Source organism: Aphidius gifuensis, linkage group LG3 (assembly GCF_014905175.1).
Source record: "Aphidius gifuensis isolate YNYX2018 linkage group LG3, ASM1490517v1, whole genome shotgun sequence".
Taxonomy (NCBI): domain Eukaryota; kingdom Metazoa; phylum Arthropoda; class Insecta; order Hymenoptera; family Braconidae; genus Aphidius; species Aphidius gifuensis.
In genome coordinates this window covers 9265199-9280274 of record NC_057790.1, presented here as the reverse complement: position 1 = coordinate 9280274, position 15076 = coordinate 9265199, and the positions used below count along the sequence as shown (strand labels likewise).

The following is a 15076-nucleotide window of genomic DNA, read 5'->3' as shown; positions in this document are numbered from 1 at the left end:
AAAAATCAGGGCAGGCTAAAGTAGGCGTGGTCGTTAGTCGTTCTTTCAGAGTATCGAACGCTTGTTGTTGTACGGTATCCCATTTCCAACGACTGCTCTTTTTGGTTAGCTGCGTGATTGGCGCAGCCACCGAGGCAAAGTCGGGAATAAAGCGTCGATACCACGAAGCCATACCGAGAAACCTACGGACCTGCTTCGGCGATTGAGGTGCTGGAAAATTCCTCACCGCTGAAGTTTTCTCGGGATCCACCTGTAACCCTTCACTATTGATCACAAACCCAAGGTATTTTACCTGTGCGCGACAGAATTCACTTTTGTCTCTGTTTATGGTGAGATTAGCGCTTCTGAGTTTGTCGAGAACCTTACGTAACCAGTCTAAGTGATCCTCAAATGTCTTCGTCACGATTATTATATCGTCTAGATAGACGAAGACGTGTGGATAAAATTCGGGACCCAATAATTTGTCGAGAGCTCGCTGCATCGACGCAGGGGCGTTTGATAAGCCAAACGGCATCCTGGTGAATTGAAACAGACCTCTACCGGGAACTGTGAATGCCGAGATCTCTCGAGAATCTTTCGATAACTCTACCTGCCAATATGCCTTACTCAAATCAAGAGTTGAGATGTAATTTGCCTGACGTAGTTCATCTAATAAGGCGGCCATATTCGGTAGCGGATATGCGTCTTTTTTAGTGACTGCATTGACTTGTCGGTAATCGACACAGAACCTAAGTGAGCCATCTTTCTTTTTAACCATCACGACTGGACTTGACCAATCGCTTTCTGATGGTTCGATAACCCCATTCGTAAGCATGACGTCTGTCTCCGACCATATCGCGAGTTTCTTATGGTGAGACATCGTCCGGACCCTTTGCTTGATCGGTTCGTGATCGCCCACGTTTATGATATGAGCCGGGAGCTTAGAGAGCGGTAGACCTTCTGGAGATGGAGCAATGTGTGCATCCAACAGGTCTTTCAGACGACGTTGTTCGTCTTCTTTCGGGATCTGTAATCCATTACATGCAATAATGCTATGTAGGGATTCCACAGGATCAAACGAGAACGATTTATTTGGCTGATCGCGATAGAACCACGTCTGTCCAAAGAAATCCACAACTATTCCAGCAATACGCAGGAAGTCGATACCTATAATGAATGACTCTGACAGAGATGGCATCCATAAGGTTTCTATCGAGATCGTACGGCCAACAAGTGAAATTGGAGTCATCGACGTTTGTCGGATGATTTCGACTTGTCCGTTAGCTATGAGAACCTTTTTACCGGGAACTTTCAATGGTTGAATATTCGAAGACTCAAGCAATCGAATACCTTCTAACCCAGCGAACGTGCGCGTCGCACTGGAATCCATCAAAGCATTAAGAGAACGTCCACCGATAGAGATGTTCAAAAAGAAAGTTATCTTTTTACCGGGACCAAGAGATCTTTGCAATTTCTCCAACATAGGATTGGATTCAGGAGTGGCCCAATCATATGCGAGACCCTGTCGGTTAGCATCGTCCAAGATCGTAGTCACAGGGTGAATTATACGATCGGACTTGCGTTTCCCGGGTTGCATCGAGAACAATCGATGGTCGTGACCCCTACCTTACCACAACGGTAACAGACCAATGTTGGTGGTTCTTTACAATCGCGAAATTGATGACCAGTCTGTTTGCAATTGAAACAGCGGTTCTCACGATTGAACTTGCCGCGAGGCTTTGGGCGACCCAAAGCATCCAACATTTCGGGATCTTCTTCCGAGAACTCTTCTGGATCTACTGGTGACTCGTCACCATCGAGAGCGTTGACCATGTTTGGCTTAGAATCTCGAGCTGGTCTAGCAGGCTCTTTGTATGCCAAGCTTGGACACACTGATTCTTCTGGCCTACGTGGTGGTTGCCAACTTCGTGAACATTCCATGAAGCAATCTTGTCGTCTTAACATGCCTTCTAATTCAGTTAGAGTGAGACACTCATCGTATCTCAATCCAATTCGGAACTTTGGCAGTAAGTTACGGTATACTACTTGTAACCGTCTCGACTGAGGCCATGGCGGGATCGTTTTCGAAAAGAGAGCATCCATCTTGGACAGATATTCACTAATACTTTCGTACCGACCTTGTGTACGTGCGAATATTTCTGCCTCCAATGATGGCTGGAAATCGAGATCGAAAAGCTTTGCGGGCTGTATCCCAGCAAGTAAAGTCTTTTCCTCGATACCACAAGAGAGCTGTGTCTTTTAGACACCTACGTAAGATACCGAAGAGATCTTCTTCCCTGATAGGAAAACTAGCGAGAGCGTCGTCTATGCGTGCCAAGAATTCTTCAACGTCTTCTTTACGCTGACCCGAGAACTCAACTTTCCAACGATTCAATAGTTCGAATACCTTTGCTGGTGGCATTGTACGAACTTCGTTATCGTTGCGAGATCTTCTGCGAGCAACATCACGATGGTTGAGTAAATCATCCAATCGTGGATCGGGATCGTCTGGGGGCTCGTCGTCTCCAGGTAGCGGAGTTGGCCCGAGAACCCGAAGGCTTGGAGCGGCTCTGCTCACTGATGAAGCACGACTGCCATTCTTCTTTGGCCTTCCTCGTGGACGAGGTTCAGAGAGTGCCAGGCGAGTCTCCATAGTCTTGAGACTTTCAGCGAGATCATTTACGGTATGAACGAGAGCTTTCAACAAGGTGTTAGAGATATCACCACGAGAACCAGAGGGACCTTCCTGTTCGTCGCCTTCTAGAGGTTTCGAATCAGAGGTGTCTTCAGGGAACCTTTCTTCAGACGTAGCCATTCTTTAAGAGATCCTTACTAGTCAAAGAGAGCCAAGATTGTGTCTTACTTGAGCTCGCGACTGGGCTTATATACACGTCTTCAAGAGTAGAGAAAGTAACTCCTACTTCGAGCCAAGCAACGCACAAGACTTTTGCGCAACCTGAGTGGAAGTAGTAAAACTTCCGCGCCAAGTCTTACTTGCGGCGAGCACTAAAACTATTAGAGATCCATCACAAGAGATCCATTACGAGAGACCCATCACTATACGACGAGAACTAAAATCGAGACAATCGAGATATCGAACGAGAACCAACAATCGAACAGAACATATAATCGAGATATCAAACGAGAACCAAAATCGAGAAGATAGCGAGTGAACCATTACTTAACCTCTAACCTGAAAGGAGGAAAGGGAAATAAGATAACCAGAGAACAAGTAATTTCATTTTTACCATTTATTTATAAAATTACCAACACTTAAAATTATTAGAGAGCAAAAATATACGAGATCCATCTGTCGGCCATCTTTATGGCTGGCGACTCGAGCCACGTCGACCTCGTCCTCTGCGTGGTGGACTTAGTGCTCTGGCTTCATCTTGATGAGGGAACCTTCCAGAGTGAGCAAAATCGAGATCCGTTTCGCTTGGTGGTGCTGATGGCAAACGTACTCCTCGTGGTACGTTGCACCCATAAGCTGGAACATATGGACCAGCAGCCAACCAACGTGCTGAGCACTTTGGACACGTAGCAACAGTGTGTCCTCGGCGCCCACATCTTCTACAGAACCCCTCAGGTGCTGGTGTCTTGGTGCACTGCGAGTACCGATGCCCTGGTTCACGACAGTTGTAGCAAACAGCTGCTACAGTGCCAACTGTCGGTGGTCTTACAGCACCACTCATTGGCTGTACTCTTGTGACGACAGCACCTTGGTCGGGAGCATTTCTTGCGAGAGCCTGGCTTGGTTTCTGTTGGAAGTTTTTCTTCATCATCAAGTCATGATGTCTGTCTTGATCGAAACCACCTCCAACATACGCCTTGTTACCAACTGGTTGCTTCGCCTTTTTAATACCAAAGGCTGGCATTTTGAAGTCGCCAGTTGGTGTCGGGATCCGAGGGGAGGGAGTTCGTGGATCTCTTGGAGATGCACGAGAGCTCCTGCCAGTCGAGGGAGTACAACTCCTCTTGGCATCACTTGTCACGTCATCGTCATCACGTGGACGTTTCAGTGCAGTGACTCCTCTGACGATATCACGCCATAATGCGGGATCCTTCGCGAACTGTTCTACCAGTGAACGTACTGCGGTATCCACATGTCCGAGATCCGAATCGGGTGTGTTGACAACCCCTGGACTAGACATCGCTGAACGTTCTGACGTTGAACCCTGGGTCATGATATTATCGACCTCAACGTCATCGCGATCTTTTTCGCCAACCACTTGGTCTGGTTGGACGTTTACAACGAGATCCGAGGACCTAACCTCTATTACGGGATCCATGCCGGCTTTTTCAGGGGTGAGAGGCATCTCTGGAATTAATTCCATAGCGCTCCACTCCTGGATTTCTTCGGCCACCTTCTCCAAGATGTTCTTGGGTTGGTCGATGTCCAAGTTAGCCAGAGAACCGGTCAATGGACTCATTGCCCCGAGAGCTGGTGAAGCTGTGGTGAGTGTTGTCTCTGTGGATACAACACCTCCAGCTACATGCTGTTCATGATCTCTGGACATCTCGTCCATTAAGGTATCCAGGTCCATGTTAACCTCTTCGTTATCCCTGCCGTGATCCACTATGTCGAGAGCTTCGTCTTGTTGAGCTGAGGTAGCCATGTCGAGTGATCCAAGTCAAGTAAAGATCCAATACGTTAGAAGAGAACCAAGTCGTAAGGTAGCCAAGACGATAATGAGCTGCTCTGTTTGTGACGGCTCCTTATATAGGCCATCATCCCTTCCATCGAGAACTGATAATTGCCGTCTGCGCAACTCCTAGCCCTTCTCGACCAATGAGGAGTGCCGGCAAATCACAAAAGAGAACCGAGAATTCATCCGATGGCGTCAGCCAATCAGAAAATTCGCTGACAACTTATCCATTCTTCTAGGTTTTCGCACCTAGCGACATCTATTAGAATTTTCGTGAACCACTTTTGGCCGGAAAGTTTAAAAATTTAAATTTTCGTTTTTTTTTTTTTTTCCACGGTAGCCATCTTGTTTAATGTATCCATCGGTAACTACGGTATCCAGTCACTAGTTCTATACACAACGTAACCACTCACTATGATTTTTAATCTATAGCAGCCTCAGTAGGTAACCCCTATTTCATAATCTTTTCACGGCAGGCCCCACGTTGGGAGCCATTTTGTAACCGATTTTCTGACCTGCACGGCGAGAACTATCGGCCAAGGTTAGCAACGAGGATTTCTCACCATCCTCCTCAAAATCACTGGGGGGAGCCATGTTGGTTATCTCGGAAGCCAACAACCGTGGGAGTCACGAGAACTAATTCGGGAGCCTAACTCAGTCTTAGAAATGGTAGAGGAGCGCGGTTCACCTGATTGGATTATGAAATACGTAACCAAACCTGAGGGAACTATCGTGAACCAAGCATAGTGTATTACATACGCCTATATTACATTGCGACTATACTATAGTAAAACACCTACGTCACAAGTATCGTAAGTGTGGGAGCAAATATTCTACATGTGAGATATGTATTTTGTATAGGGAACCATACAGCGATCCATCCGTGACCAGGTCTTACACATACGTTGCCATTGCAATAATAATATATCTCAATATCATTATTATTGTTATTATTTATTATTTACAGCGATCCATTCGTGAACTCACACATACACATTTATGTGCGATGAATATAATAATTATTATTATAATAAGAGAACCATATAGCGTGATCATTAGTATTAGTCCGTCATTGGAAATTCGGACAGAGTTTCACCAGGACTTAACGTCTGATACCTAGGGAACCTTTACGAGAGATCCAAACGATGTCGAGAGAACCAGTAGTGAACCAAGAGAGCCAGTCAAGAGAAGAGAAGTAATCAGTTCGAGAGCCAGACAAGTTGTGTCGTCTCACGACGACGTTCAGTGCTTAGCTGCTGTGGGCTTTAACCCCACTCAGTAGCACTCTCCTACCTATCGCCCCCGGACATGCGCAGCACGCTTTCCTAGCCCGCAGTTCGATAGGTTTACGATCGGGCTTCGTACGCAGCCTTCGGTGAGTTCGTCTCTTCGACGGAGAAGTGGAGCCATCGCCGCGATAAGGTTTATGTGTCAAAACATTTTATAAACATCGAATAGGCGTCCCATTGATGTCATATATAATAGTCTTGACCCTACACAGAGCCTTGCACTAGTGATCCTTTTTTTATTAATAACCAACTCCCATTGGTTATTAATACGTAAACGTTAACAAATAAATAATCCATGTCTATTCTGATGATTATTTATTTCGAGAACCCACGAAATAATAAATTTCGTTACAATAACTACAATTAAAGTCAATATATTATTTATTATTTTTTTTTTAAATTAACTATTTATTACACACTCGAAAATAAAGGATACTTACTATATTTATATATATATATTTAATATATATACACATTTATATTAATTGATGAAAAACAAGACGAATATTGTTGATTTAAATTTATTTAAAAAACGATTTCATATTCAATTAATATTTTTAAAATAATAATTTTCAATTTTTATAGAGTATAAATTATGTACATTTATATTGAATCTATTTTCTTTTTAGTTGTATTCAAATTTCCAAGAATTATATATATATAAATTAAACACAATATACAGATGAAAATTTCCTGCTAAAATCAGAATTTTGTTGTTTTCAGTATTGTTATTTTTTTTTTTTATCGTCGACTCTGTTTTGTTTTTTTATATATATTTTGATATTTATTTATTGTCAAATCTTTAGTATGGTAGTAAATGCTGATTTGATAGCGCTCGTTTTCAAGTTCTTTTTATTGAAAATAAAATTAGTTTATTGACAATAACTACAACATAAAATTCATTACGTTATCAAATTATTTATTAGTATGTCTAATGTTAGTAAAATTTCAACTCGGAAAAGAGTTAGAGATGAGACTCAATGGCAAAGAAACATAGAAAAAAAAACCTAAGAATGAGGTAAGCAGCTTTTATAAATAATACAAACAATTAGAAATTATATATTAAATTCGTCTCGAAGGTTCAGAAAATTTCAATCTACTCTATATATTTCTATATCAAAATTTTCATTGATTTATTTATTTATTTAATAATTATAGGGAAAAGAATATTTAGATACTTCCCATGAAATCGTCTTAGCAAAAAAGTTCAAAGAGGTTGAGTCTTGTTGCTCCAAAAGATGTTACCAAAAAATTGATATTTCACATCAAATAATATTTTTTAATAATTTTTGGACTCAAGCTAGTGATTATAAATCACAAAATATCATGCTTAGTGGACTGATGGTTTTAAAAAATCCTCCAGCTGATGGCAATATTGAAAAGTTGAAAGTCGTATTATGGAATTATTATTTCCATTGTATTTTTTCTCGCACTGAAGTTTGTCAGTCATTATTATGCCAATTATTACAAATAAACAAAGGACGATTTGCCACTATTCAAAAAAAATTAATTAAAAATGAATCATTAGTAGACAAACGAGGCTCTCATTCACAACACATTATTAAATTGACTGATGAAATGAAAAAATTAATAGAACAACATTGCTTATCGTTACCACACTCAGCATCTCATTATAGTTTAGAAAAGTGTCAGCTATTAACTTTTGACCATCCTGATTTAACTTTAACATCATTATATAATTTATTTATTGATTATTACACATCTGTAAGTGGTGACATAACTCCTCCTCTTACAAAATCAACCTATTCTAAATTTTTTAATCATTATTTGAATTTTACTTTTATTAAACCTCGTACTGATGTGTGTAATTTTTGTTATGAAAATCGAAATAATATGGAATTAAACGATGAATTTATTAATCATAAAAATAATATTAAACTTCACAAAGAATTAAAAGATAATATGATTAATGATAAAAATGCACTGTGCCTCGAATTTGACTTCGGACAAAATTTGCCCCTACCAAAAATTCCAGTTACTGAACAATTTTATAAAAGATTACTTTGGCTCCATATTCTCAATATAAATGTTTTTGGTGATGATAAAAATAGTTATATGTATACGTTTCTTGAAGGTAATTTTAAAAAAGGAGCAAGTACTATTTGTAATTTTCTTATTGACGCGATAAGTAGAGAATTTAAATTAAATTATTATAATAAAATAAATTTATTATCAGACAGCTGTGGTGGACAGAATAAAAATTATTTAATGTTGTCATTTCTTTCATTATTGTCGCGAGAATTAGAAATTGAAATAACCCATTTATATCCTGTTTGTGGTCATTCATACTGTTCGTGTGACCGCAACTTCGGCATGTATGGACAAAAAAAAAAAAAACATGGAAACAATAGAAACAGAACAAGACTATATAAATATCATTAAAGATTCAAGAAATCCACCATTTATAATTATTAAAGAACAAGATATTATTGTAAGAGATTTTGAATTAATTATACCTGAAAAACTAAAAGTGCCAAAGTCAATTATTCATATAAGAGAAGCAAATAAAATTAAATATTTTCCTAATGGAAGTGTTGAAGTTTACAACACATACGATGAAGACGAAAAACCAAATGTATATAATATTTATAACTCGGAAATAACTTTTAAAAATTTATTGAATTTACCACTTGCAAAACCAGTTGGAATTACAAAGGAGAAATTAAAAGACGTGAAAAGTTTAATGAGGTATTTGTCACCAGCAAGTATGGAATTCTTTGAAAATTATTTTTCTAAAATACAAATTAAACCACCTAAACAACCTGAAAAATTGTAGAAAAAAAAAAGATCTGAAAAAAAAAAAATAACAAATCTATTATTATTGTTACTAATTATTCTATGCATATGTTAACTCTAATATTATTCAATGATCATAAATGTACATAATTTATACTCTATAAAAATTGAAAATTATTATTTTAAAAATATTAATTGAATATAAAATCGTTTTTTAAATAAATTTAAATCAACAATATTCGTCTTGTTTTTCATCAATTAATATAAATGTGTATATATATTAAATATATATATATAAATATAGTAAGTATCCTTTATTTTCGAGTGTGTAATAAATAGTTAATTTAAAAAAAAAATAATAAATAATATATTGACTTTAATTGTAGATATATATAGACTCGTGAAATATGTATATTATATGACAGAGCGCTGATAAGCTGTATATCTAATACATTTCTCAAGCGTAGCGGCGCGCACTTTATTGTAAAATTAATATCTCAATCAATTGTTTATAAAAAAATCTAAAAATTTACGAAAAACTTCTTGAAGTACTAATGAACAAAATTGCCGCTTAAAAATTTAGCAGTCGTAAAAATTTTTCGACTGTTTTTCCTTTTTAAATTCAATAGATATAATTTACCACCTACATTAAACAATAATTAAATAAAAATAAATAAAATGAATTTAAAAAAAATTTGAAAATACTGCAAGTATCTCAATATAATAATAAGTTTACAAAATAAATTTCAAATGATTTGATCAATTATTCAATGAGTTATGATGAGTTATGTTTAAAAAAATTATATATTTTCTGATCGTAATTTTTTTCATTTTTATTTTTTATTTATATTAAATAATAATTTTTAAAAAAAACTTATTTAAAAGAAAATGTTAGAAAATTCTTTTTTTATAAGTCAGTATTTTTTTTTTTTTTTTTAGACCAATTTTAATTTTTAATGTTTTTCGATATAAGCAACGTCGCATTTTCCAGGCTTCGAGCGCTCGGCGAGTTATTGCATCCGGACCCTTAATTGTCCATGGTTAAATATATCCTTTCTAAGATCAATTCCTACTTTTTCAAATGTTTGTCCTTGACTTTTATTTACAGTCATCGCAAACGCCATTTTTATTGGAAATTGTCTTCGTTTGAATGTAAAAGGATAAACATTTTCACAATATAAAGTAACTCTGTGGATAAATACTATATCATTTTCTTTATCACCAGTCAAAATTCTACATTTCAATAGATTATTCGAAAGATCTAATATTTGTAATCTTGTCCCGTTACATAAACCTTCATTTGTACTTATATTTCGAAGAAGCATGACAATACAATTTAATCTCAAACTCAATTTATATGGTGGGAAATTTGGTGGATTTAAAGTATTTAAATACTCTGGTAGTATATCATTATTGAGTTCTCCATTGTCACAATTATCTTTACTATCCATGCCTGTATATATTTTTTCTTTTTTATTATCTAATAATTGAACTACTCTATCATTTATTTCATCTACATCTACGTGCCTTGCTGACAATACGGCTATTTTGGCTAGATCCCCATATTTACGAATTTCAATTAATTCCTTGAAAATACTCTGAACTATATCTTCATCTTTATCAGCCAAACATTTTTGAGGAACCACTAAATTATCCTCATGATCATTTAAGCTACCATTGCCAACATTTAATAAATATTCAGCAAATTCCAATTCTTCTGGCAAAGTTCTCATATTTTTCGTCAAGGTAAATTTAATGCAATTTTTCCATAATTTACTAAATTTAATTGATAAATTAACCATTTCACTTCGAGTACCATTTTTTACAACTGGCAGCAATTGTCGAAAATCACCACCCATAAGCATAATTTTTCCTCCAAAAGGTAAGTTATTGTTCATTATATCACGACATGTACCATCGGTGCTTCATCACAAATTATTACATCTATACTTCTAATCTCTTCTGCTGCTTTAGGTTGATGTTTAATATTTGATGTGGAATCAGCATACATTGGAACTGGCATACCAAATAAATTATGCATTGTTCTTCCTTCGGGAAGTAATATTGCTGCATTTCCAGTAAAAGCCATTGTAGCAACTTTCTTTTTTTTGCTCTTTAATAAATGGTATAATGTTTTGTAGACATAAGTTTTTCCCGAACCACCTGGGCCATCTAGGTAAAAACATGAAGTTTGACTTTCATTATTCTTTTGTGTAGCTTTATTCATTATTGTGTCCACTATGTTTCTTTGATTTTCATTTAAAATTGAATATTGGGCTAACCCAATTTCTTTATGATTATATTGAACGGTCGAATTTTTTAGGTTATCTATCTGTTCGAAATCATTTAATGATGGCATCGTTGGAAAGTTATTGATATTCGATTTTACTTTTTCAAGAAGGTTTATTATTTCGTAATATGCTTTTGTTTGAGATTGAGCCAAACTATAATTTCTTTTGAAATCTTCACACATTGAATCTTCATGATTTTCCCAAATTTTTTCAGGCTTAACAGGACTACAATAAATTAAGATACGTACAAATAAATGTCTTAATTGCTTAGGCATCATCCATACTTCTCCTTCTGTCATAGCACGGTTCCACTCTTCATCGTCTTCAATAAGTCCTAATGTTAAGCATGCACTTCGATAGGTATCATGTAATATTCCATTTATAGTTCTTAGATTCTCAAAACTTGTAGCTCCTTTGACTGTTATCAATAACAATCGAAGATGAAATAATTCTATTTGACTTGGGCTAGTTGAATACATTCTCCCAATTACATTAAATTGTTTTTGGCGTGGATGCCATGATATATTTTGTCCTGTGTTTTTAAAAACATAATATTCTGGAATTTCAGCATAAGTGTACATTTTCGCTGTTTGATCTCGTTGATTCCCTGGTAGAAATTCGACGTCGGGCCCGACTTAATATCGACATAACGTGTTTAACCTAAAAATTTTTCCCTATGCTTATACATGTTATCTCGATATTAAGTCGGGCCCGACGTCGATTTGACGGAGCATTTCTACCAGAGTTTAAAGAAAAATAATCCATAAGCATTGTTTGCTGATCCATAGCTGTGCGTAAAGACTCTTCTTCTGCTTCATCATTTATAGTCACAGTCTGCTGATTCGGTAAATGTACTGGCAAGCGTGCGATTGAATGACTTTTTTCTTGTAATGGTCTTCCATAAATTCTAACATGACTAACATATCTAGTTTCTATATGGTTACTGATTTCATCGTGATCAATACGATTGTTCACAGAATGAGTATCATCAGTAGAATTGGTAATTACAATTGAGGCTGCATCATGTCCTTTATATATATATTTATACAAATATTTAATAGCTTTTATACTTGATACTATGACAATTAAACATTAATAATAATATAGGATTATATGGAACCACATATTGGTTATCAATACTGCCTCCTGCTGGAGATTCAAAAACACCAGTTCTACGACGATAAGTAGGGTATCCATTTTCGTCTATTAATGTATCAGGTTGAAATTTTTTAAATAATTACATTTTTCATCTTTACACCAACTACCACATGGTCCATGATTCATGTTCTTCATTACAATATTGTAAATATTAATATTTCCAGTTTGATCTGGGATTTCTGCTGAAATATATTCATCAACAATAGTTGCTGTTGTTATTTTACTATTTTGTTTTAGAGTAAATAAAGCATGCACATGGAGTAAACCTCGTTTTTGATATTCTACAGCATAAACGTAGGCTTGTATTTCTCCAAAAAGATTTTCTTTAACTATTTTTTTTATCAGTTCATTTTTTTTTATTTCGAAAACCCGAGAAACTATGTCTGGCCTATCCGAAGCTGTTTGACCATCTAACAAATTTTCTTTTATTTCTCTCCAATTAGGGTTACACGTCATAGTTATGAATAGATCAGGTTTTCCAAATTTTCTTACAATAGCCATCGCATCTTGATAGTGTTGAAGCATATTACGTGGAGATCCTGTGAAAGTCGAAGGCAAAATTACAATTTTTCCAACACTACCATTTGTTTCATTTGCCTTATTTCGTAAATGATCAATTAATCCTTGATAAGTATCAGCTCGAATTTTTTTTTGGTTTAATCTACAAAAATTTATCCTATCTTTTTCAATTTTCACATAGTTATCAACCAACCATTGCTGAAATAATCTTCCAGCCAATAAAAATACATTATCATTCCTAGTTGCCATTCTATATTTAATATATGCTGTACGTGAAACTCTTTTCGATCTATTTACACATGGAATATCTTTATGCCATCCTCTTGTACCATAAGGATATAGTAGTGGATAAACCCATGGTTCTACGTTTGGATTCATAGTGCTCACAAATTCCAGTTTTTTTGTATTTTTATTATGTATTGACACATATGATTCTGGAATATCTCCGTTAGCAGTTGTAGAAAATATTGCTGCAACTTCATTAATTCTCTGCACATTGTAACGCCTGTCATCCATACCAGATTTTGTTGTGAATAATAATTGCATCTCTAGCTCTACTTCTTCATTATTAATTAACATTGCTTGTTGTAGTTCTTTATGCATCATTCTATATGACTGAGCAAATATATTAATCTCACGAAGGCAGTTACCCGAAGCACCAATAATCTCTCTATTCAAAGAAGAATAATTGTTAAATTTAGATCGTACATCAGTTGCTTCATTCTGATCAACAATAAAAAGTTGACCGAATGAAGGAACATCACCTTCACTTGGGTATAAAGATGTATTTATTTGATAGTAAATTTGACCTTGAACTTTGAAACAATATGGCCCAGCCCGATTATTAGAGCTAAATTCTACTAAATTAGCATTAAAAGATGCGAATCCCAAAACATTATTATTATTATATATTATACTATCGAATGCGTTCGAAAAAATTTCTAGAAAATTCATGAGAGCGATTGAATAAACTTTAAATTAAAAGTAGTGGATCAGGCAACGGATCAAGATACCCTTTCCCGTGGCTACAGCAGTCGTTAAATGAATTTATTTTTCTAGCTACTTCTTCAGCTTGAAAATGTTTTGCACCACAATGCTTACATATGATATTCATTTCTCCAATATAAAATTCTCGAACATCCTCAATATTGTATTTCGTAGAAGATAAAAGCAAAGCAATTTTTTGAGTGCGTTTCCTTTGGGCAACATTATTTCTTAAACGTTTTAGTGTTCGAAATTCTTGCTCATCTTCGATAGAACGTTTCACATCATTTGCAGGCATTTTTTCAAATTTCTTTAAATTAATTGAAAGCAGTATTATTTCAAAGCAATATATTCAATAACATCAAAATTAAAAATTAATTTCAAATAATTAAAAATGATCAATAATTAAATTCTCGACTTAATAATCTCATTCAAAAATCTGCAAAAAAATTTATATATCCCCAGGTAGAAATCTAATGTCTATTCGATGTCGGTTCGACGTCGTTTCAGACTTTTTTTTAAAATATTCACTTGTATTGAATTTTGATAGATGGCAGTAGAGTCAAGTTCTATATATATATAGATGGAGAAGGCAATTTTTTTATTAGCAATATCATTATAAGCGATAAATTAAAAAAAACATGCCATAACCTCAAATGTATTTTATTTATTTGTAAAAAATGAAAATGGCCAAGGAAAAGCAGCAGCTTCGGGGCTAGGGAATTAAGGTTTTAAAAAAATTATGTGTGAAGCAACATTATGTCCTTGAAACATAATTTTTTGGCAACCTCAATTCCTTAGATACATCTTTCCCTTAGCTGCTGCTTTTCCTTGACCATTTTTATTTTTTAAAAATACAATTCCATGTATTTTATTTATTAAAAAATAAAAATGGCCAAGGAGAAGCAGTAGCTAAGGAAAAGATGGGGCTAAGGAATTAAGGTTGTCAAAAAATTATTTTTAAAGCAACATTATGTCCTCGAAAAATAATTTTTTGGCAACCTTAATTCCTTAGCTACATCTTTTCCTTAGCTACTGCTTTCCCTTAGCCATTTTTATTTTTCAAAAATAAATAAAATACATGTAAATTTAAATAAATATGAAAGTAAATAAATCTGATGAAAATCACTCACTCTGCCATCTACTAAGCCCTATCATAAGTATTTTAATATTATATCCGTATGACACTGCGTGTCGAAAATCAACACTAAATTCTATCTGGGTCATATATTTCTTCCAAACATTTTTGAATAAATTATAGGCTAGTTGGTAAAAAATTAAACTGAAAATTGAAAAACACTGTCTTACAGCTGGTATATTTTGTGTTAATGTTATATTAATTACAGGCTAGCTTGTAACAAATTAAAAGAGAGGAATAAAGCTGTAAGTCAAGAATAAAGTTTGCCTTTGCTTACAGCCGATATATTTTATTTAAATTTCATATCTTACT

The 15076-nt window shown here is 35.2% G+C and overlaps 2 protein-coding genes across 2 annotated transcripts; both read right to left on the bottom strand.

The window, feature by feature from the left end:
* Positions 1-9684: 9684 nt before the first annotated feature.
* LOC122850855 (ATP-dependent DNA helicase PIF1-like) lies at positions 9685-10572 on the bottom strand. Its single transcript, XM_044149914.1, has one exon. It carries the CDS (start codon positions 10570-10572, stop codon positions 9685-9687), a length of 888 nt encoding a protein of 295 aa, XP_044005849.1.
* LOC122850854 lies at positions 10572-13248 on the bottom strand. The gene is made up of 6 exons (XM_044149913.1): positions 12842-13248; positions 12222-12784; positions 12106-12168; positions 11706-11993; positions 11064-11497; positions 10572-10787 (listed from the first exon to the last, which is right to left on the bottom strand). Exons 1-6 carry the CDS (start codon positions 13246-13248, stop codon positions 10572-10574), a joined length of 1971 nt encoding a protein of 656 aa, XP_044005848.1.
* Positions 13249-15076: the final 1828 nt, after the last annotated feature.